Below are 23,313 nucleotides of genomic sequence, written 5' to 3' on the forward strand. Positions count from 1 at the left end.
AACTCGGCTCCGCTCGGCTCAGCATTGCTCCGAGCAATTATTAGGGTTGGCACCGCTTGACTTCCTTTTGCGTGCACGACCACAGATCACTTCAGATCACTTGATTTTTGACAACCCTAAATTGCCGAGAAGGATAGTGCCATATATTAGAAAGGGACAGTATGATTCGACCCTGAACAGCTGTCAAACTTCGTTTTTGTAGGAAGTTTCCTTTCTATACGATAGTACTATTAATTATTCTGTGGTGGTACAAAATGCTTGTGCTGTGTGCCGCACGCTGGTGGAATTCCGCCTTAAAATTTTGGTTGTCACAATGTGATGAGACTGTAGTATTTATGATAATTCCCTAGGTTAAAATTATATAATTTATGTACGGTCGAGGAATTAAACTGTACCTATAGGTGGTAAAGCAGACCTTGTCAGTAGAAATAGGCGGCAAATTTGAAAAATATGACACTCCTGAATTCGGTCGAACTCGGCTCCGTTCGGCTCAGCATTGCTCCGAGCAATTATTAGGGTTGGCACCACTTGACTTCCTTGTGCGTGCTCGACCACAGATAAGATAATCACATGAATTTTGACAACCCTAAATTTCGACCCTGAATCGCTGTCAAACTTCGGGTTTGTAGGAAGTGTCCTTTCTGTACGGTAGTACTATTATTTCTTTTGTGATATCGTCTCATAGAAAATTTGAATTTCGCGCCCTTTTCTACTGACAAGATTTGCTTGACCAACTATAGTTGCCATTTTATACCTTGTCTCAGTGAAGATAAGAAGTTAAGAAAAAGTAATCTAGTCGCCATGAATAGTCATATTTTTTAATCTTTTACCAGTATAGCTGTTGTATTTTACGTGTTTCAGTGTTACCATTTTTTGGAAATAAATATTTTATGCGTTTCAAAAATCTGTTTTTTATTCGCTATCGCTCGAAAAGATGGCGCCATACGTTTGGCCTATACTCGTGTAGATGGCGACACAGTTTGATATTTAACAATTTTAACACATATTAGTTAAAGAACAAGGATCAAAGTCAAATGGCGTTCTAAAAGTTTTAATCCTGTGTCGAAAGATGGCAGTAAATTTACTGTGACTTATTTACTTTTACAATACGCCTCTAGTTTGTTTTTTTAGCATTAGAAATAAGGTAAACAATCTTGATGTGTCTTTTAATTGAAAAACACATTTTAAAAATAAGTCACGGCATATATGTAACGATTATGAATCTAATACGATCATTTATATTCTTCTGCTTTCATAAGTAATTGTTTTTGATTTTTAAAAAGGGGTTTTCAATAAAGACATTTCAAGATCGCTTACCTTCTTGCAAGTTCTTTCTAATGCTAAAAAACACGAACTATAGCAGTTACTGTATGTACACCAATTTTAGGTGTAAATGTAAATAATACGATGTTATTATATTTTTATAATTTATTTAACGAACTATAGGGGTCATCCATTAATTACGTCACACGAATTTATAGGTTTTTTGACCCCTCCCCCCCTCCTTGTCACACTTGGTCACATTTGGCAAACCCCTCCCCCCCTAGTGTGACGTCACATTTTTTCTACGAAATCGCCAAATCGAATTAAGTAAGTACCTATCTAAGTATTATTATTATTTTATCAAAATATTTTTGACGATATAAATATTAGTAATTTTATAACCCAAAACTGCTTAGGAAAGAAAATTAAACGAATAAAAACGATTATCGTTTTAGAAACTTGTTATTTAAATGTACAGCGAATAAAATAATTTAAATAAATTTTCGGTTACTGATGAAGTTAAAGTGACGTCACAAAGTTTGTCTCCCCCCTCCCCCATGTCACAACATGTCACATTTTCTTGACCCCCTCCCTCCCCCTAAACGTGTGATGTAATTAATGGATGACCCCATAGCAGTTGCTGTATGTACACCAATTTTAGGTGTAAATGTAAATAATACGACGTAATTATATTTTTATAATTTATTTAACTTAAACTATTCACAATTTATTTAATATCTCGTGTTTATATTAAAGTCGCATGCAGTTAAAACCAAAATCTCTTCCATTCAACACCTAAAATGTATGACAATTTATATGTATGTATGAAACGAAAAATCTAATAAACGAAATAAAAAGTAAGACTGTTGAAAAACCTATTTATATAATATTAACATAATTTAAATTCATATGTTTCTAATTTCTTTGTACCGAATTTTTACCTCAGATCAGATCACTATGGCATTTCGAAAAATTTCAACAAAACTCAAAATCATAAGTACCTCCAATCAAATCCGTAAATATTGATACCGGCAAAATAGCCAAAAATATGTATTCATTAGCGTTCAGATATTATTGTTAATTTGCCAACGTATACATATTTACGATTTTGATTAGTACTCTTTTTATATGGTAGTAATATGTGACGTTCCACGGCAAAAGGTACCTTATGGCGGCCGGCGCTTACGTCGCATAGCGCCGCAATATTGGAGCGGCGTTAATAATAGCGTAAGCGCCAACCGCCATAAGTACCTTTACCCGTGGGACGTCACATATATTTTTTTTAAAGAAAAATCAATAATGGACACACACCTCAGTATGTTAGTTTTATGACATATGTACAATACGAAAACTAATAGCAATTAACTCTCTATTGTTAAATAAAGCGCCCATTGACGAATCAAGCCCTTCCACACTTTCTTTTTTCGTAAGACATACTTATGTGTGTCGCTTAACTTCAAACTCGGGTAAATCCATTGGACCCTCTCAGCAAATATCTACCCTATTACGTTTTCTTAATACCAAAATCGCATAATCTGACAGATGGATTTACCCGAGTTTGAAGTTAAGCGACTCATGTGACGTTCCGCCGGTAAAAGTACCTTATGGCGGTCGGCGCTTGCCCTGTTATTAACGACACTTCAATTAATAATGCGGTGTTACACGACTTAAAGCGTAAGGTACCTTTACCGTGGAACGTCACATATGACTGACGTTATGACAGTAAATTTTCGAGGAACGTCACATATGACGGTAAATTTTGTCTCATGTATTTTTAGAAAAACGTAGAATGCCTTTAGCTATTACTTTTCGTACTTTACGATTTGACATATTTAAAAAAGAACAGATATATGTATAGTTAGACCGTATAAACTCTGCAACGATTTTGATAGCCCACGCAGTGCAAGCGTCATTTTAAACGTCAAACTTCTATGAAATTATAACGTATAAATAACACTTACACTGCGTGGGCTATCAAATCCACTGCAAACTTTTATTGGTGCGACTATTGATTCAATACTATAACCCTTAAATGCATATGGCACCAAAATGTATATCTAGTTGTTATAATACGAGCGATATTGAGTGATACCATGGATTTTAAGAGTTATTAGTGAATTAATTTTCCATTAAAGTAGTCGACAAAATTTAAACGAATTATGTGAAATTAAATTATGCGAAATCGAAATTATAAAAACACAGATTTGAAAGTCCTGTTCAACATTAGGTAATTTATTAAAAACGAAAAGATATAAAATTTTATAATAACTTAATTTTTAACACCAGTTACAACAGTACTATTGTCATCGAAATCTTCAAACTATCAATTTTTAACATAAGTTTATTTCATAATAAAATAATTCTAGAATTATAATTATTATAAACAATATTTACAACTTAATAATAATTCTAGTAAGCGTACTTTCTCGAATTTTCATTTTTATTCTCAGTCGAAGTGTATGTATATGTGTCGTTTCCAAGCAAAAGGTACCAGACGCTTACCATCAGGACGCTTTGACAGGTTATCCATATGAAGACACTAGCAAATATCGTCCTTACGGTAAGCGACCAATTGGGACCTTTCACCAGACTTCGACACATTTTTCGAAACATTTACACAATTTTCGTATGACAAAATATAGCTAATTTTAATTTGACATAATAATAGTTTGTCATAATTTAGTTCTAATAAAAAAACATAACTTCGACTTTGAATATATGTGACGTTCTCAATCAAAAGGTACCATATTGTCGCTTGCCTTAAGGACGCTATGACAGGTTATTTGTATAAACATACAAGCGAATTTCGTCTTCATGGTAAGCGACAAAAAATGGTACCTTTTGATTATGAACGTCATATATTTGTGAACTTAAAACGAGGTTGTCATAATCTCTTATTTTATCAATAATTATATATTCTTCTTTAACTTATGATATAAAGCGTATTTATTTAATAATATTGCCATGACGAACAATTTATTTACTTGTTTGCAACATTTATATTAAATTTAATCAAGCGTGAGTTAGACTCCCGGTTTAAAAAATTCGGATAAAAATAACTAAAATTCAGTGGAAATAAGGACATCTAGTAGTACAAGTATAATACTTTTACGGTAGATGTCGCTAGGGCCTTAAGGCTCATATATGTGACGTTCCACTGCAAAAGGTACCTCATGGCGGCTGGAGCTTACGTCGCATAGTGCCGCAATAATATTGGAGTGGCGTTAATAATAGCGTAAGCGCCAACCGCCATAAGGTACCTTTACCCGTGGGGCGTCACATATGATAGAAATTATTCGCTGTATTGAGTAAGGTCTTGAGGCTCAGAAGAGCACCGGGCTAACGATCCGTCGTGGGTTCAAGTCACACCCAAATCAGTGAATTTTTCCACTTTTCTGTTTCTAATAGTGTACATTTTAAATAAATATAATAATTGCAAACAAGTTCTAGATAACTTATACATAAAACACAAATAGCATAATTTCTAACTAGTTATATACAGTTTTTCTTTGTTTTTAAACGGCACATTTCTTTTATTAAAGCTTTTCACCTACACAAGTATAAGGGAAGGGGTGGGAGTTGGTATAACCAAAGAGAATATCAAATAGAGGGTTACTGTCATGGTAAATTAGGGGTCATCCATTAATTACATCACACGTTTAGGGGGTGGGAGGGGGTGAAGAAAATGTGACATGTTGTGACAAGGGGGAGGGGGGAGTCATAAACTTTGTGACGTCACTTTAACTTCATCACTTTCATCAGAAACCGAAAATGTATTTAAATTATTTTATACGCTAATTATCATTTAAATAACAAGGTTTTGAAACGATAATCGTTTTTATTCGTTTAATTTTATTTCTTAATCAATTTGGGTTACAAAATTACTAATATTTCTTTTGTCAAAAATATTTTGATAAAATATTAAATAAATATATGCCGATTTCGTTGAAGAATTGTGACGTCACACCAGGGGGGAGGGGTTTGCCAAATGTGACCAAGTGTGACAAGGAGGGGGGAGGGGTAAAAAAACCTAGAAATTCGTGTGACGTAATTAATGGATGACCCCTTATGCAGCATACATTTACTGCCATCTTTTGACAGAAGATTAAAACTGTTAGAACGTCATTTGACTTTGATCATTATTCTTTCACTGATATGTGTTAACTTGTTAAATATTAATATTAACGCCATCTACTCGAGAGTAGGCTGAAGGTTATGGCGCCATCGCTCGAAAAGATTGCACCATACCTTTGGCCTACTGTCGAGTAGATATATGCAGCTATATCTAACGCCATCTGGCGTTAATTTCAATATTTAACAAATAACACATCAGTGAGAGAATAAGGATCAAAGTCAAATGGCGTTCTAACAGTTTTAATCATCTGTCGAAAGATGGCAGTAAATTTACTGTGGCTACATAATATAGTTTGACAAGCCGCCTCTATTTCAAATTCTCTTTGGTAAAAACCTTGCGCAGAAAATTGTGTATGTAATTTACCTAGCGTGTTATTGGCAGTGAATTTTTTAAAGGCCTGTGCACTCCGGATGCGTGTGCACGTTGTAATATACAGATCCTTATGAGAGACGGCACACCGCTTGCGTGACGTGTGCGCGCACGGCTCCAACATAGCGCACGCGCACGTGCGTCTACGCCAGTGTATTCTGGCCTTAATAGTGGCATTTCCACACTGTTAGACGGACTAATGAACACAATACACACAAGTTTCTATACAAGGCATACAACCAATTGAAAGGTTTTCATAGGACACTCAAATAAACAGTTCCGACAATTTGTATGTATGTATGTAACTTTCATACAAATAGGGAGGTTTAATTTGAACTGGATAGATTCCCGATTTTCCTAGACTATAACTATATTGCGTCAAATGAAAACTTACATTATGTAGTAACTAAGATAGGTGGGATATACGTTTTAAGCCTATTTTTGTACTAAAAACTTAGTTTTTTTAACAATAATATGGCATTTTTCGTATTTACAAATTAGAAATTAAATTTAGTGTTAAACCGATCAAAAGACTTGGAAAGACTGGTCTACTGAATAGACCGTCAGTTTGCTTGGTCTTTTCAGTAGACCGTGGTCTTTTAAAGACTTAAGATTTGGTTAAAAATAAAGCAAAAAGACTCCTCTATTATAGGTCAAAATTCTTTACGTTGTCTTGTTTTTGACTACTCTGTCACGCTTCTATTTGCCTTTTATCAAATAAATAGAAAAATTTAGTGCTATAGCATGTCTTTCCAGTTGTAGATTATAATTCTCTTGAGAAAAATTTAAGACTTAATTTCACTCCATACAAAAAGCTCCACACCGTCACATTTTTTGGGAACAAAAAACAAGTCAACGAAAAGAATTTTGACCTATATTAGAGGAGTCTTTTTGCTTTATTTTTAACCAAATCTTAAGTCTTTAAAAGACCATGGTCTACTGAAAAGACCAAGTATACTGACGGTCTATTCAGTAGACCAGTCTTTCCAATAGACAAAGCAACGAAAAGACCATGGTCTACTGAAAAGACCAAGTAAACTGACGGTCTATTCAGTAGACCAGTCTTTCCAATAGACCACGCAATGAGTACTCTAAAATCAGACCTTTTTCAATAATTTAAAATTGGTTTAGCGACAACGGGGTCTAGCCAAGATTACAATCATACATCGACAAACGCCAAACGAATAGAAAATGTATCGTAAGGACATTCTACGAAGTCACGTTATTTCCATACATTATTTAAGTTTCGATTGGAGTTTTCCGTCAATGATTGTCACCTTGGCTATGACCCCTGAACTCGGACGTCTCATGCTACTAATAGACCTCAAATCTTTCCAGTAGACCAGTGGTGAGCAAAGTACGGCCCGTAATGGATTTTATCCGGCCCGCCGCCGGCCCTATGAAATAATTAGTATATGGCATTGGCCCACGATTATCGCAAATCAAAATAAATGTTGGCTACAATTCTGGCCCTCCACTTAAATTTCTTAAACTTTCTGGCCCCCCATGAAGAAAGTTTGTCCACCAAAGTAGACCAACATCGTGTAGTATTTCAGATCATTCAGTAGTTTTATGCTATGCAGTTGATCATAGGTTTTTCAAGTAAACGAAGCTAGAAAAGCCAGTCTTTACGAAAGACCGTGGATTTTTTCGATCTAGAAACACTAGTCTTAACAAAATACCATAGGTCTTTCTCGTAGACCATCGGTCTTTTCAGTAGACCATCGGTCTTTCCAGTAGACCATCGGTCTTTCCAGTAGACCAAGCTTTATAATCCTCTAAAACAGCAGCCGATTCCTCCTATGATGCGTAGAAGACGATGGCTGCTGCACAGAGCGGTGCTGCCTCAGCAGGTCCCTGTGTTTCGGATCCAACATGGCGGTGTATCCGGCCGGCGAGCAGAGGTCCGGATGTCGCTGGTAGAAGGCGCGGTAGCCCTCGTGGAGGAGGTAGACCTCGGGGTAGTGGAGGGAGGGGTAGTTCTCCTTGTTCTTCTCGCGGTCGGAGGAGCGGAGAAAGCGAGAGCTGGAAAAAGAGAAAAGATTTAAAATACCTGAAGTACATATATCTTTTTAGGCACTGGTCCCACCGCGAGCTTATTATAGTTACTCGCCCAGCGGTGAGCTATAAATATCGCCGTGTCTCTTTTGGGGAGTGCTTATCTTTTGTTCGTGTTTATAGCCGATAGCTCATAACTTACTAGCTCGCGGTGGGACCAGTGCCTTAAACTATAAACAAATATAACTTAGCAAAGGGTATAGATAGAGCCTTCGACAGAGTAATAAAATGACATCAAATAACTTCGTGGTAAGTTCTGACGTTATGTTACTGCATCCTTTACGTATGGCATATTGAGGAAAGAGATGCAAGTGTTCTTGTAAGAGGTATAAGATAAAAAGTAGTGATGTACCGACTATTGATTTGGCCGACTAGCCGACTAGCCGACTAATCGGCGCTCGAATGGCCGATTAGTCGGCCGACTAGTCGGCTAGTCGGCCAGATCATTAGTTTCATATAAGTTCAGGTGAAAAACAATAGTTTTGCTTCATTTTTTGCGCTATTTATCATATTAGCTTGGCTAAAAGGTGTTCTACAGGTCCAAAGACCTATCACAAGAATTCTCGTTCAATTTATGTCTTTAGTTCTTTTATTTTACGATCCTGAGCGGTCTGTCCGTACAGCTTGTAGGAGGTATCTCAAAGGCTCTATTTCCCGTATGAAGTCGCCAGTTAAGAACCTTTCCCCTGTGGTCAGCGTCTTCACGATCAACGTCTAGCCCTCACAAGCCCTGTCTAAGTTTCTAAATTTTGCAATAACATTAATAGTTCCTCATGGCTCTACCGTTAAAAAAAAAATATCAATAAAAATAATTAACTGTCGAACTTGCACATGAAATTACACGAGAATCAGTTGAGATCGACCTGTAGAGGAAAACACCAGCCCACTAACATACGATAACGATCAAACGGTCAATTATTTATATGAACAAAAGTTTTCGTATGCATCCTGAAAGTAAAATAAACATAAAACATATGGTATTCTTTCACTAATAAAGTGCCGACTAATCGGCCATTTTTGCCGACTAGTCGCCGACTAATCGCCGACTACAAATGTGGCCGGATAGTCGGCTTTCCCGACTAGTCGGCGACTAGTCGGTACATCCCTAATAAAAAGTCTTGAAACAGATAAAACAAAGACGCCTTTATCAAGAAAAACACGATAAATATAGATTTAATAGAAATATGGTATTCGTGTTTATAAAGGTCTTTTGAATATACCAATGGTCTTTTAGGTAGACCGATGGTCTTTCGAGTAGACCACAGGTCTTTCGAGTAGACCGACCCAAAAACGCCTTGATTAAAGTCTACTTACAGCTTAGGTCCTCTCTCCAGGGAGAACTCGCAGTGGAAGACCAGCACCTTGCCCTGCGGCCTCGGTCCTTGGACGAGGGACAGGATCTGGGTGGGGGTGTACAGGTTCTGTGCCCCGGCGATGTGGCCGCCTTCGAACTCGTAGGGGTAGCGGCAGTCGATCACCTGGGGGAGGGGGGAGGGGTTATGGCGTGGAGTTATAAAGGCATAGAAAGTCAGAGATGCAACGGATAGTTGTTTGGCCGGATACTGGATACCGGATATTCGGCCTGACCATCGATTCAGATTAATTTGTTTTAAAATAATAAACAAGTACGATTATGACCGTGTCTGTTTCTTTAATCCAATTTGTTTACTCCGAAATCAAGCAATGTTACTATCCGGTATTCGACCAGATAGTAGGTCACTATCCGGTATCCGGCTGATAGTAGGTCACTATCCGGTATCCGGCCGGATAGCAAAGTAATGGCCGGATAGTAGGTCACTATCCGGTATCCGACTGGATAGCAAGATAATGGCCGGATAGGCCGGATACCGGATAGTAACCGGATATCCGGTGCATCTCTAATAGAAAGACAGTGCTGAGTAAGGGCCAGTCGCAACTATAACGGCCTCCTAGCCTAGTCGGTAGTGACCCTGACTACGACACAGGAGGTCCCGGGTTCGAATCCTGGTAAGGGCATTTACTTATGTGATTATCACGAACATGACCGTGTTCTTGAGAATCTTGAGACATGGTTCATATTTATGTACAGTCAAGTGTAAAAATATGTCCCAAACTTCCCAATTCGCTCGTCGTCGTAAATTTAAGAGTTAGACTCTTGTCGGTGTAGCTCTCTCCATTTGGCTCTATCCAGGGCCGCCTCCTTGATTTCCTTATACGACATTACAGCTATCTTTTATTTGTGTTATGTAGCTTATCCTCGGCTTTCCCCTTCCTCCTAATTCGCTATGGGACTTATTTTTGAGATGATTTTGTGCACCCATATTTTTACACTTGACCGTACATACCTAATATCTATATAAGTATGTATTAGGGTGGAGCGCGCTTGTATGGAAAAAATTTTTTTTTCGTAGATTCAATTCTAATAGTGCGGAAAAGTTGTCTTATGGTGAGAGTATATTGTGTGATTTTTTATATTTTTTTATGACGTCATCTTGTGCCTCCGCATCACCTTCAAAATATTTAAAGAAGTGGAAAAACGTGACACGTGTGTAACCATCAAAAATGATATAAAGCTTTATTTCCTGCCTAAATATTTAATTATACAGTTATTGTAAGCACCTAAGTAAACAAATATTTATTAAAAATATAAGTACCAATTATAAAAAAAAAAATATTGCTTGATGAAATGGGCCTTGAAAATCCATTACCGGCAGCATCAACATCGCTAATGTGAAAATAACCGAAATAAAAAAATAAAACATGATATGTATGTATTGATTATTGTTTATCATAAAAATATGTTTTTCTTCTTCGATATTATCCATTTCCCAGTTAAATAAACCATAATAAATGGTTTCAAATACCTAAGAAGAAACCACCAACACTACGTGAGTGCAAGCAACTTTTACTCTCATATGTATGTGTTAAATATTGTTTTCCTTTTTTTTAAAAAGGTTCTTACTTTAGATAAATATGTATTGGAATACATTTAGGTGTTAAAAGAGTTTTTTCTTTTATTTTGACTCCATAAAAAGTTTTGCAATATGTTTGAAGACTACACTCTTCTCACCGTATAACCCACTTCAGGACGACAAGATATTAAACGTGATTAATTACAATTTAAGTTATATACAACGACATACTAAGTGTCTTCTGAAACAAAAATAATCAACTTTGATAAATAAATCAGAAACAATATAATTGTGTACCTATTTATAATATTATAATCAATATTTAAGGCCAAAGCGATATATATCCCTCCTTCACTTAATCATCAGATAGAAAACTGGAATTCGCAGGAAATTTCGTCAAATTGGTATTTATATTTTGCAATAGCATGGATTCACTTTCATCGCTGACATAATGAAGACATAAAACATACTTTTTTACCACTACTTGGTCAATTTGACTATATTTCAAATATACGTCATTGCAGTGGACTTGGCCCATATTTGACTACTGGTATAATCAATAATTACTATAGAGCTGAATGTCTGATTGAACTTTTTATTCACCTAAAATAATAACTTTAAATAAAAAAGAATAATTAATAAGTAAAAAACCTAAATTTGTCATTTTAAGTCCAAATAATCCTTAAACAAAGTTGGTGCTATATACAGGACAAAAAAATTTCATACAAAAGTTCATTGACCTTGCGGAGGCACTTACTCCCTTTTAATAGTAAAGTCCTCATAATAACTTCTTATCTTAAACCCTAAAGGCAACTTTTTATCACTATTAGAAATCCAAAATCCAAAAAAAATAATTTCGCTCCACCCTAGTATGTATGTATATCGTCTCCTAGTACCCATATTACAAGATATGCTTAGTTTGGGGCTAGGTCGATCTGTGTAGGGACCAAATATTTATTTGTTTATTTTCATTGATAAGTCATTTTGTATCGATGACGGCGGCCGATCGTAAAATCAGGCAGATCGTAATGTTTTGACGATATAGAAACCAATAGTGACCTGCTATTGGCACCGGATAGTGACCTACTATCATATAGAAACCATGAAACCAATATATAGGTAAGATAGGTTCGTTAGGTTGCTTCAGATGCCCGAAGGGCAAACTGCCAAGAAATAGGAGCCCCGCGTAGCGGGGCTACGTCGACTCAGGGAACGAGTTAAAGATTTTCACGTTTCACGATATGCCTAGGAATTTCACGATATGCCTGATCTTACGATCGGCCGCAGACATCGAGACGGCCGCTATATGACGGCACCGATCCTAGGAAAACCGAGCTTAAACCGTAACCCTTATTACTTATATTAAATCGGCTATGTTTACCTGGAATTCGGTGACATTCTCAAAGTCACCCCGTATGAGGCCGGCCAGGGTGTCGCATGAGATGCTCTTCAGGTCCGAGTGGTTGCCTCTGGTCAGCGGCAGAGCGAACGGCTGACTGAAGTCTCCGATCAGGTCCGGGTTCACATCCGCTGTGGAACAATACACTTATTAAAATAAGTTTCTGATAAAAACTTCATTCTTATAAAAACTATTATTGTGTTGACTGTACTTCTATAGTATCTTTAGGTATTTAAAAAAGAGTAAACAAAATCCAAACAGTGAATAATAAGTACTATATCGTGTTCAAATGACTAAATTTACCACAAAACCTACTATGGCGCCGTTAACATATTATTTTTTACAATAAAAAACCGGCCAAGTGCGAGTTGGACTCGCACACGAAGGGTTCCTTACCTTTACGCAAGAAACGGCAAATAAATCACGTTCTTCGTATGGGAGCCCCACTTAAATATTTATTTAATTTTTAAAATTTGTTGTTATAGCGGCAACAGAAATACATCATCTGTGAAAATTTCAACTGGTTCACTAGCTGCTGCTAACTAGCTATCACGGTTCATGAGATACAGGTCTGGTGACAAGACAGGCGGACGGACAGCAGAGTCTTAGTAAGTTTTTACCCTTTGGGTACAGAACCCTAAAAAATACAAGTATACTCACATCGGTCCAAAGCCGACATAATCGAAGCATTATTCTCGGAGAAGCACCGCTGCAGCACAGGCCTGACCTCCTCACACTTCCTCCTCTTACTCTCCCCCCCCTCCGCCGGCTCCGTCCTCTTCTGACTCCTCTTCTGCGGAGACTCCAATATCGACAGCAGAGACACCCTCGCTTTACTCTGGGCCGGGTTAAAACTTTTACTCCTATACAACGGCTGCTTAACATTACTTATAACATTATTCTTAATCTGTCCCGATAGCAAATTATCAAAATTAGCTACTTTAGGAGAATTCGATTCTTCGATATCTAAAAGTTGGTCGTCGAACTCGGATACAAAACCGCTTTCCATCGAAGTAGTGCTTTCCGAAGTGTATATCCGCTTCATCGAGTCCTTCGTTGGCGTCTCGCTGAATTTGAGTGATTTTTTGACCGAGCCCGAGCTTGAGCTTTTCTTGATGACCGGAGAAGGGAATTCGAAGCTGTCCTCAAAGTTTAAGGCTCTCGCTGGGCGGTTGAAGGAAGTTGACTGTTCGGTGTCCGCTAAAGGTGCTCCGAAGACGAAGCTTCCATTAATTTTTCTGTTTGAAGGATTCCGGCCTCTAGATATGATATCCGGGCTATCAGTGGAGATGATTTCATACTTGTTGCATTGATCGAATGTGTCATTATCAAATTCTTCCTCTAAGTCGTGGAGGGTATCGAATTCTGCGTCTAATTCTTCTTTTTCTGGGACGAAAGTGTCTTCAGTCTTAAAATCTTCTTTGAATGACATTTGGAGGACGTCGGTGAAATCCAACTGGAAATGAGAAATATAAGTTGTTATAAATAAGTTATACATAATATACTTAGGGGCTGTCCATAAACCCCCCCCCCCCCGCCCCCCCCCCCATAATCACCCAAACATCATGCTTCAAATGACCCCTCTTTTTTTTTCCTCCTACTTCATGCTACCGTCATCCGATGTCCAGACCCCCCCCCCCCCTAATTGAAATGACGTAATTTATGAATAGCACATGCGGCTCACACCAATTTTGGTGTCTAGCAGTAGTAGTTGCCGCGTACCGCTACGGAACGGACGCCTGCTCGCGTTTGCGCCACCTAGCGGTCATATCTGTCGTTATAGACGCGTTTTACACCTAGTAATATTCTTTATTCTGTGCTACTGCATACACTTGCATATGTCGGCGGTCGGCGGCCGATCGTAAGATCAGGCAGATCGTAATGTTCCTGTGTATTGTTTTGAGGATAATCACATTAAACCAATATATAGGTAAGATATGCCTGATCTTACGATCGGCCGCCGACACATAGACAAAGTGTGTCAATGATTAATATCACATTTCTACGAAAATATGTTTATAATGACACTACTCACTTTATTCTATAATAGTCGGTCAGCGCAAAGTTAGGTTAGACCAACTTAGACGGACGTTAGTGCTAAAATGACATCTCACCTTAGTAGCAGTCCAGTTCTCTTGCTCAAACTGAAACGGAGCCCTAGTCTCCTCTTCAAACCTCTCACTCTCCATTTTAAACCGACTCCGCTCCTCGAAGATCCTGCTGATCTTCTTGAAGGACCGCTGGCTGCTCACCGGAGACTCGAACACCGGTGTATCTAGCAGCTTAAAGAGCGGAGAGCGGGTCAGAGAGCTTAAGTCTTTCGGTGCCGGAGTCGGTGAGAAGTTCTGTAGTTCACCGAGAACCTTCCTTGGTGTCAGATTGAATGAAGACTTTTGGTTCTGAAGTTCTCCGAGGACTTTTCTTGGGGTCGGATTGAACGGGGAGTTCTGGAGTTCTTCGAGAGCCTTCCTTGGGTTGAACGGGGAATTCTGGAGTTCTCCGAGAACTTTTCTTGGTGTTGGATTGAACGGTGACTTTTGGTTCTCATATGTGTGTTGGCTTTTGAAAGGTTTCGGGGTGAGTGAGAAGTCTCTTGATTCTATCCTGTTCTCGTATGAGAGTCCTGTAACAAAGTATGGCAATGAATAACTTTGCCAAACGTTATGGTTAATGTTAAATGTGTTAAATAGATTGACATAAATTAAATCAGGGGTCGGCAACCTTTTAGCAGCCAAGGGCCAAATAATAGTTACCGAAGTTGCCGCGGGCCGCACTTTGTTAATATTTATGACTTTATCAGACCTTGTCGTTTGTCAATACCACATACAAAATAGCCAGGTAGGCTCGCGGGCCGCAAGTGAGAGGTTCGCGGGCCGCATGCGGCCCGCGGGCCGCTTGTTGCCGTCGGCTGAATTAAATGAAGGGAAAAAATTAATTTCAGAAAATAAGCAATTTTTTTAAAGACTATCTTAATTACTTACCCCTTATTCATAACTTTACCGGCCTGATTTAGCTAAATTATGTTTTATCCCTTTCTTACAAATACATAAGTCAAAATGACAGATAAGGACAAACGATTTTTTTTTAATGGCTTTCCCCTCTTGACAAACGATTATTACGTTTACGAGAAAACCGGGCAAGTGCGAGTCGGACTCGCGCACGAAGGGTTCCGTACCATAAAGCAAAAAAAAAAACGGAAAAAAATGCAAAAAGAAAACGGTCACCCATCCAAGTACTGACCACGCCCGACGTTGCTTAACTTTGGTCAAAAATCACGTTTGCTGTATGGGAGCCCCACTTAAATCTTTATTTTATTCTGTTTTTAGTATTTGTTGTTATAGCGGCAACAGAAATACATCATCTGTGAAAATTTCAACTGCCTAGCTTTTTTTTGACCAAAGTTAAGCAACGTCGGGAGGGGTCAATACTTGGATGGGTGACCGTTTTTTTTTTGCTTTTTTTTTGTTTTTTTTTTGCATAAGGTACGGAACCCTTCGTGCGCGAGTCCGACTCGCACTTGCCCGGTTTTTGAAATTCGACCACTCGATTTCGTGTATTTCGTTAAATAATATCTCCACTACTAGGCGTTCAAATTCTACTACTGGAAATGAAATCGAGTGGTCAATACCACTAGATTCCAAATTTCGATCGCTCGTATTTCAAAAATTTGCATTTTCCACCGATTTTCAAGTGGCGAAATCGAGCGGATGAAATTCAAAAACCGGGCAAGTGCGAGTCGGACTCGCGCACGAAGGGTTCCGTACCATAAAGCAAAAAAAAACGGAAAAAAATGCAAAAAGAAAACGGTCACCCATCCAAGTACTGACCACGCCCGACGTTGCTTAACTTAGGTCAAAAATCACGTTTGCTGTATGGGAGCCCCACTTAAATCTTTATTTTATTCTGTTTTTAGTATTTGTTTTGTGTACTGAAAATTTCAACTGTCTAGCTATCACGGTTCGTGAGATACAGCCTGGTGACAGACAGACGGACAGACGGACGGACGGACGGACGGACAGCGAAGTCTTAGTAATAGGGTCCCGTTTTACCCTTTGGGTACGGAACCCTAATAAGGGGGTAAGCAGTAATTCTAAGAATCTCGGTTATAACATAATACTTTTTGCTACGTACTTTACTTGGGTGACAGGTTGAGGCTGTGCGGCGCCATCTTGTACTTGAAGCTGGTCAGCCGCGCCTCATCGCTTGCCGGCGCTGTTGCCTCGTGAGCCAAGTCTAGGTACTTACTGGACTTGCTGCTTTGATGAGATTCTCAACATGGATGGTGACTCTTCTAATTCTTTGTTGTTATAGCGGCAACAGAAATACATCATGTGTGCAAATTTCAACTGTCTAGCTATCACGGTTCATGAGATACAGCCTGGTGACAGTCTTAATAATAGGGTCCCGTTTTTACCCTTACGGAACCCTAAAAAAGGATCATAACTCACCAATATTAGGTGAGCAGTTCTCCTTGGAGCCCAGCCTCCGTTTGGGCGGCGTCGGGGACCTGGGTGAGAGGTTGAGGCTGTGCGGCGTCATCTTGTACTTGAAGCTGGTCAGCCGCGCCTCATCGCGCCGCCGCTTGGTGGCGCTGTTGCCGCTGTTGATCGTGAATGTGTCTGTGATGAGCCTGGAATCATATGGTGGAAATTAGATATTGTTTGTTTAAAAAAATATCAAAGTTCCCTGAAGTGAAAACTTCTTTAGGGCGCTGAGCACTTTTTGAGATGGGGAAACTAATTATAAACTCGAGACAGCGTAACGCGTAACGCTTAATGAAATCGCTAATAAAAGTGAACTCTAGTACTGGTGAATAAAACTCAAAATATCATGACCAAATATATTTAGATGCGAGGTCTGCAAGGTAACTTTACAATTTCTATTCGAATTTTAAACAATTAACGCTACAAATTTAAGACTGGCCAGCAATTTCGGAACTAAAGTTTTTCAATAGAAAGGAGGATGGGTCAATTATACATAGTGCTGCAGGCATTTTGGACTAGTCATTGAGTTTTCACTTCTATCGGCACTCCTGGAGTGCAATCTGTTGTTTTTTTTATTATATAATTATAGGCGAGCAGCTGTTTAGCTGTTGAGCCTATGTCACACAGTGTCCAGTACTATATAATATAGTTCAAAGTTTGTAAAGTCATAAATTAGATATTGTTTGTTAAAAAAATCAAAAATATATTTTTTTAATTACTTACATAGTACTTCTGTACTGTATTCTGACAAATAAAGAATTATGATTATCACTTAAGTTTAATTTTAAACTAAGTTTAATTTCATATATAATATTCACTCAATTGTTATAACACTTATAACAAAACCAAGTAATATATTAATAGAACATTAATTAATTAAAAAAAAAAACAATTTAATATCAACCTTATTATGAAAGCAAGAAGATTCAAATTCCTTCATTAATTTGTTCCATTGCTAAAAATAATTATGGCAGTGCATATAAAATTAATAATAAAATACAAACATCATCAACATCATCAATATTAATTAAGAAGTAGATAAATAAAATATATTGTACAGTCAGCAGCAGTAGTTGTAGTTGCTAAGCGGGCGAGGTGTTCAAAATTAACTTGACACACCCTTATTCTCTTAACAATAAAGTCGCGTCAAGATCATTATGAACACCTCGCCCGCTTAGCAACTTCTGCAGCTGACTGTCTGTACTAACTTATTCTATAAAATTATACCTGCTTTTAACAATCCACAGATACGAAGAAATGACACCACGGTTTAATTCACAAAAAAAATCCAAATGGCCTTCACCATTTTACCACCGCGGGCGTAAATTTAAACTTAAGTTAACAATAAAATTCCACCCTTAAGCTCATCGGGACCCTCTGCCATCAATATCCTATCAAGGGTCGTAAATAAATCGAATAAAAACCAGTTCCTTACCTCCTAAACCCTTCACTGTCCTAGCGTTATTGTGTTTTACTTTTTAAGATAACAAAAGATATCGAAAGTTTTTAAGGTTATGAGAACTTTAAACCGAATTTTAAGGTCAATTTCTCGTGCGAACACTCGGTAATGATTGTCATGCAAGTTATTTCACTGTAATACACGTTTTTTTGAGTCGGAAAGCGGGTTTTAACGAGAATGTTTAAGGTAGACAGAGATTGTGGTATGAATCAGCTGAGCGAGATGCGATTCGCGTTCGCGCGCTTTGGTTTTTTTTTGCATCGAGCTGTCAAGTTGCGTTTCGTTCGGAAACGCGTTTTGTTGCGAAGTTTTTTTTATAATGACTGTTAATGTTTCATTATTTGTTTTTTTGTTATTTATGTTAAATAAAAATTAATTAATGATCTCTAATGTTATAATCAAATACGCGCTGATTAATAACTTAAGTTTTAAATTATAGATCAAAGCCCATTACAAGTTCGAAAGTTTTTGATAGCAATATTGGATAGCCTACTCTACTCTTACGGAGTTTTTAATTATTAAGTATTTTCAATAATTATTATAATTAATGCAATTTGATCGTTACTGATTTAGGTAGGTATAGTAGTTAAACGACTAGAGTTAGACTAAGATCATCATTTCATAGAATTTTGACGTTTAGAATAACACTTGCACTGCGTGGGCTATCAAAATCTCTGCATACTTGGTCTAACTTCTAAACAGTACCTTACTTACTCAATTCTTTATCCATATAGCTGGAATTCTGTTAATATTAAAGACTAGATATAAATACCATTAGCATAATCTTTGCCTCCCTTTATAAGTAAAAGACGCTCAAAGAAATTAGCTTTTTATTGAATTATGTGCATTATTTACAATAGCTAATTCATTTAACAAGTAAATCGGTTACGCGATCAATATTTATCACACAAAATAGGGTTGGGGTGTCCCGCATTCATTAAGTATCGGTTTTTGAATAACCGTTTTGATTTTTTAACGGAAACTGGTTTTTTACGGTTACGTTTTTTCTTCAATCCAAAGGTGTTGAAACTTTATTTAACAATTAATTTTAGCAGTTGCAAAATTGTAGACTGTTTAGCTATTATAATTAACTTTTTTTAAACATTGATCTTATTTCACAGACACGATAGATATAAAAAAAAAAACAGATTTTTTAAAAGTAAGCTTGAGGCAAAGCTCTGATTGCATATCTGTCTGGTTTACTTAACTCTAAAATGAAAGTTTGATTAGGCAGATTCGGTAGTCCAATCAAACTGTATTTTTTAGGGTTCCTTAGTCAACTAGAAACCCTTATGTTTTCGCCATGTCCGTCTGTCTGTATACTCTGTATGTTTTTACGTACAAAAATACGGAGATATTCAAGTGAAAGATAGCGTGAATTGATTTTTTTAAACGGTTTATCGCCTTTAGCATTTCTCTTTGAGAAATTATCAGTGTATAGAGACTATAGAGTCGTCGACAATGAGTAAAACATCAACGTCAACGGTTAACGACACGAGGGTCGAACAGTCTGAGCAGGATTTCTGTCGTTGGACGACTTTTAGGCCGGTCTGCAGTGACGGCAGCGGGTTTATAAGCGATAGCGAGTTACCTTTAACTATAGTTCGTTTTTTTAGCATTAGAAATAAGGTAAACAATCTTGACGTGTCTTTTAATTGAAAAACACATTTTAAAAATAAGTTACGGCAAATATGTAACAATTATGAATCTAATACGATCATTTATATTCTTCTGCTTTCATAAGTAATAGTTATTGATTTTTAAAAAGCGTTTTTCAATCAAAAGACATGTTAAGATCGCTTACCTTCTTGCAAGTTCTTTCTAATGCTAAAAAACGAACTATAGAACCACCCAGCTACAGTCAAGTACTACAACTATTTGAATCAAATATACAAATTTCTATGTCTGTTCCTTCTTCACTGAACCAATTTAGATGACATTTTGCATGGAGGTTTGTCGCGCGGGTGACAAAAAATAGGTGAGTGAAACCGTAAATTAGCAAGTTTGAGGCCTTAGGAAAGACATACGGTAGTTTTTTCCAATCATCATCATCATCATCCCACGCAGACAAAATCGCGGGAAAAGACTAATAGTCAGATCAAGAAAAGTCTGCAGCGGATTTAATAGCCCACGCAGTGTAAGTATTATTTTAAACGTCAAACTTCTATGAAATGATGACATATAAATAACACTTTCACTACGTGGGCTATCAAATCCGCTGCAGACTTTTCGTGGCTTAACTCTAAATTGCAAAACGTAATTCAACACCAAAAAAAGTAAGACAATGTTGCCACTGCAATAATTTGTTTGTAGAATTGTAAATTCCTTTTGATAAATAATCACGCTAAGATAATTTATTTATTAGTAATTTTACTCCTGCGATTTAAAAAAGTACTTTTATTTACTTATTTGTACAAGACGCGCTAGTAAAAAGTGGCAACATTTCTTTTTTTTGGTCTTGAATTACGTTTTGCAGTTTAGTAATTTTATAATCAAGTTCCTTCGCGGATTCCATCTCCGCTCCCGCTCCCGCTCCTCTCGCCAGCGCGCGCGCAGCCTCACCCAACAATGGCTGCATTCGGTGCACTTACCGTTTTCTTATCACAAGGGTGGTTTTTTTGAACGGCAAGGGGAGTTGCGGATTCTCAACGAATGCCGTTAAACGGTAACGGAATACATGAATACAGTAGAACCAAGGTAACTCTGCACGAATTTTGTAATAGTGTGGCAATGTCTCCATTAACGTCAAATTTTTATGAAAATCACCATGCACGTCTGTGCAAAGTTAGAATTCCAGTTCAAACTTCAACATTTTTATTTGCCAAAAATGCACGTACATATTGTACATAATAGATGTTATCAACTTATCATACACCGAATGTAAGTATCAGCGCATTCAGCCAGAAGGCATGCAAATCAGAAACATATTTACAGAATATACAAATAACTTATCAGTATGTAATATTTATTATACAAATAACTTAAAATTGAAATTATAACATGTCAAAACTGAAACGAAAATACGGCTATGTCTATGTTCTCACTAGCGCAGATTGCTAATAAGCATACAGTTCGCTTATTCACTTGTTTTTATGCCTTTTAGACTGATTATAATGGATAGTATAATGTATTTTTTAAGCTTTCGCTCGGACATTGTTTTTTTATTATAAGAGTCCTCGGTTGGTAGAGTTTAATTGTTTTTTTTTTATGTTCCCGCTTTAATTTAAATTACTCCATTTAGCCGAGTTAAAAATACCGAGGCGAGGTTCATATCTTAGATAGGTTTATTACGAAAAGGAATGTAGGATTCATTAACTAACTAAAAAACATATTTATACAGGTTCATCAAGTGTTCAATGAAAAACAAATTCAAAAATCAATACCCCGTCCTATTGTTAACAAATCGATACAAACCAGACCTAAAAACCATACTTTTAAGGTTCAAAACCCTTTAAATCTCGTCGTTATTTAAATCAGAGTACGTAACGTCTTTTGTTGGTCTTTAGAATCAAGTGCATTCATAATTCAACTATAACGCATTAAGCGACTTTTGAACTACGCTGCATTTCCAACCTTATCACATGTAAATAGGGTTTAAGATTGTGTAAGAACTATCGGCGCTTACGCAGAAGCATGCGCGTGGGCAATATGGCGGTTGCAATGACACGACTTGTTGCTTTGATGAGCTTTGATCAAACTAACGATCCTGTATTGTGAGAACTTATCATTTAAAAACAGAATTTATTTCATAATATAGCTTGTGTCTAATTTAAGAATCACATCATATAAAGATAATTTACTTGAAATTTGACAACCCTAAATAGCCGAAAGAAATAGTGCCATATATTAGAAAGAGATCATGATTCGTCTTCGTCACTAAACCGCTGTCAAACTTAGATTTTGTAGGTAGTTTCCTTTCTGCACGGTATTAATATTATTCTGTGGTGTCAGTTTATAGTTCGTTTTTTAGCATTAGAAAGAACTCCACAGAAGCAAGCGTGCAGTTTTTATCAGGCTCTTTAATTGTTAATAATTATTGAATTATCTAATGTAGCATGGTCAATACATATAATTCACATCAAATTATTACCGCTAAAAGTGCCGGATTTGGAACCACAAGGTTACTTCTACGAAGTTCTTTCTAATGCTAAAAAAACGAACTATAAATGTGGATTCAAAACGAGCCCTAAATCCTATAAATATAACTAAATGCGGTTGTCACATGATGAACGGCAAGAGATTCGGAAACCACATGTGCCAGCCAAATATAGATTCAAGGTTGTAGGAAGGATATCGGCTCAAATGTTGCGTGGCTTCCTGTTTTTACCACATGACAACACCTGCTGATCTGGAATTAACTGCCTATTTTGGTTTAACTACGAAAATAGTAGTCAATTCGAGTTTTACAACATTTTTGCGGTATGCTGATAACCATATAAAACGTTAATTAGTATTGTACTAAGTATTCCTGTAAAGTCAAACCGTAAAAAGTCTGTAGCGATTTTGATAGCCCACGCAGTGCAAGTGTCATTTTAAATGTCAATCTTGTATGAAATTATGACGTATACATAACACTTACACTGCGTGGGCTATCAAATCCGCTGCAAACTTTTATTGATGCGACTATAGTCAAATTGAGTTTAAAAATTTTTTTGCGGTATGTTAAAAACCATATTGTGGTTTAAATACTAGATGCCGATATGCAGACAAGTACTTATGTAGTAAATGGAGATACGGGTATGTACAGTTAGCTGCGAAATGACTGCCCCCTTGCATAGAAACTTGTTTGCAGGGGGGTAAGTTATCTCTGCAGCCTCTACTAAGAAAACCATCATAATTCAGGAACATAATTATAACATAGTACTGGGTTTTAGATCTAGTAACTATCGTTACCGACTAGGCTACGGAAACTGTTAAAATAAACATATAATTTACATATATTTAATCAACGTAACAAAATCAATCAAAGTCCTTGTAGAATAAAGTTACATCGTACCTACACTACCTAGTCTACTACACATTACTATACTTCCTTTTTTTTAGCATTAGAAATTAGGTAAACAATCTTGATGTGTCTTTTAATTGAAAAACACATTTTAAAAATAAGTTACGGCAAATATGTAACAATTATGAATCTAATACGATCATTTATATTCTTCTGCTTTCATAAGTAATATTTTTATATTTCTATAAAGCGTTTTTCAATTAAAAGACATGTCAAGATCGCTTACCTTCTTGCAAGTTCTTTCTAATGC

General features: G+C 37.1%; 1 protein-coding gene across 1 annotated transcript in view; it reads right to left on the bottom strand.

Annotated features, from left to right (window-relative positions):
• Window positions 1-4,863: 4,863 nt before the first annotated feature.
• The window catches only part of LOC134677654 (M-phase inducer phosphatase 2-like), a 55,315-nt gene continuing 36,865 nt past the window's right edge, over window positions 4,864-23,313 (bottom strand). The window contains exons 2-9 of the mRNA XM_063536115.1: window positions 16,564-16,745; window positions 14,623-14,738; window positions 14,230-14,580; window positions 12,776-13,571; window positions 12,098-12,246; window positions 9,140-9,303; window positions 6,158-7,792; window positions 4,864-5,731 (exon numbers count right to left, since the gene is read on the bottom strand). Of these exons, the coding sequence (XP_063392185.1) occupies window positions 7,546-7,792; window positions 9,140-9,303; window positions 12,098-12,246; window positions 12,776-13,571; window positions 14,230-14,580; window positions 14,623-14,738; window positions 16,564-16,745 (2,005 nt within the window). The 3' untranslated portion in view covers window positions 4,864-5,731; window positions 6,158-7,545. The remainder of the gene's footprint in view (window positions 5,732-6,157; window positions 7,793-9,139; window positions 9,304-12,097; window positions 12,247-12,775; window positions 13,572-14,229; window positions 14,581-14,622; window positions 14,739-16,563; window positions 16,746-23,313) is intronic.

The sequence above is a fragment of the Cydia fagiglandana genome, chromosome 26 (assembly GCF_963556715.1).
Source record: "Cydia fagiglandana chromosome 26, ilCydFagi1.1, whole genome shotgun sequence".
NCBI classification, from domain to species: Eukaryota; Metazoa; Arthropoda; class Insecta; order Lepidoptera; family Tortricidae; genus Cydia; species Cydia fagiglandana.